Source organism: Trichoderma harzianum, assembly GCF_003025095.1.
Source record: "Trichoderma harzianum CBS 226.95 unplaced genomic scaffold M431scaffold_529, whole genome shotgun sequence".
NCBI lineage: Eukaryota > Fungi > Ascomycota > Sordariomycetes > Hypocreales > Hypocreaceae > Trichoderma > Trichoderma harzianum.
Genome location: NW_020209777.1, coordinates 1 through 1,043, shown reverse-complemented (window position 1 = coordinate 1,043; position 1,043 = coordinate 1). Strand labels below are relative to the sequence as shown.

Below are 1,043 nucleotides of genomic sequence, written 5' to 3'. Positions count from 1 at the left end.
ACTAAAGATAAATTTATATAATAAGGTTTATATCATAAATCAGTAGAACTAATATCGCTTATACTAGTTATAATATATAAACCATCTAAACTAGTACTTCCTGAATTAGCATATATTAAACCTGTTCCTAATAGAATAAAACATGAACTTAATCCTCCTAATAAGAAATACATTAATCCTCCTGTAGTAGATAATTCTGAATTTCTGTATATAGTACTTAATATATATAAACCATAACTTTGAAGTTCAATAGCTAGGAAAATAGAAACTAAATCATTAGTTGACATTAAGAATATAGCACCAGTAATTATAAATAATAATATTAAAGGATATTCTATTATTTTAAATTGTTCTCCCATTTTATTTATAATTTTAGTATTATAATATACAAATTTATTTAATACTAAATCTTTTAAAGATGAATATTCTGATACTCACACTTTTCTAGGATAAAAACTAGTTAATGTTAATATTAGTATACTAACTATAAATAAAAAAATATGGAATATTTGTGTGATATTTGTAATTAACAATAAACCTCCATGTAGACCTATACCTTTAGTTACTACAGTTAAAGAAGAAATATCATTTAAAATACAATAAACTAATATTAATATTGCAATTCTATTATATAGAATTGATATATCACGTCTTACATTGACGGCGTTAGAAAGTAAAAGAGATAAAATAGATATTATTATCATTGGATAAATTATATAATGAGGTAAACAAAGGACTTGATCTGAGGATGCTCGTATCTTCGTTTATTATAAATTGTAATATTTATACAGCCTGAGGAGAGAATCGAACTCTCATCTTTAATGTATGAAATTAAGGTTTTAACCATTAAACTACTTAGGCTTTTAAAACGTAGCACACATTTTTTATGCTACGCACAAAGTGGATAAAACTATCCATTTTATTGTTATTGTAAAAAGGAACTGATTTCCTTTTATGGGAGGATACCCTGACTCGAACAGGGAACTTACTGTGCCACATACAGTCGCTCTACCGATTGAACTATATCTTCCTTTTTATAATCT

The 1,043-nt window shown here is 25.3% G+C and overlaps 1 protein-coding gene and 2 non-coding genes across 3 annotated transcripts; all 3 read right to left on the bottom strand.

Moving 5' to 3' along the window:
- Window positions 1-32: 32 nt before the first annotated feature.
- Window positions 33-704, bottom strand: M431DRAFT_102912 (hypothetical protein; the record flags this gene model as incomplete). Its single annotated transcript, XM_024911495.1, has 2 exons — window positions 33-409; window positions 458-704. 2 exons carry the CDS (start codon window positions 702-704, stop codon window positions 33-35), a joined length of 624 nt encoding a protein of 207 aa, XP_024766920.1.
- An 85-nt stretch (window positions 705-789) lies between these two features.
- Window positions 790-861, bottom strand: M431DRAFT_t205. The gene has a single exon. It is a non-coding gene; the product is annotated as a tRNA-Met (tRNA).
- A 96-nt stretch (window positions 862-957) lies between these two features.
- M431DRAFT_t204 lies at window positions 958-1,030 on the bottom strand. Its single transcript has one exon. It is a non-coding gene; the product is annotated as a tRNA-His (tRNA).
- Window positions 1,031-1,043: the final 13 nt, after the last annotated feature.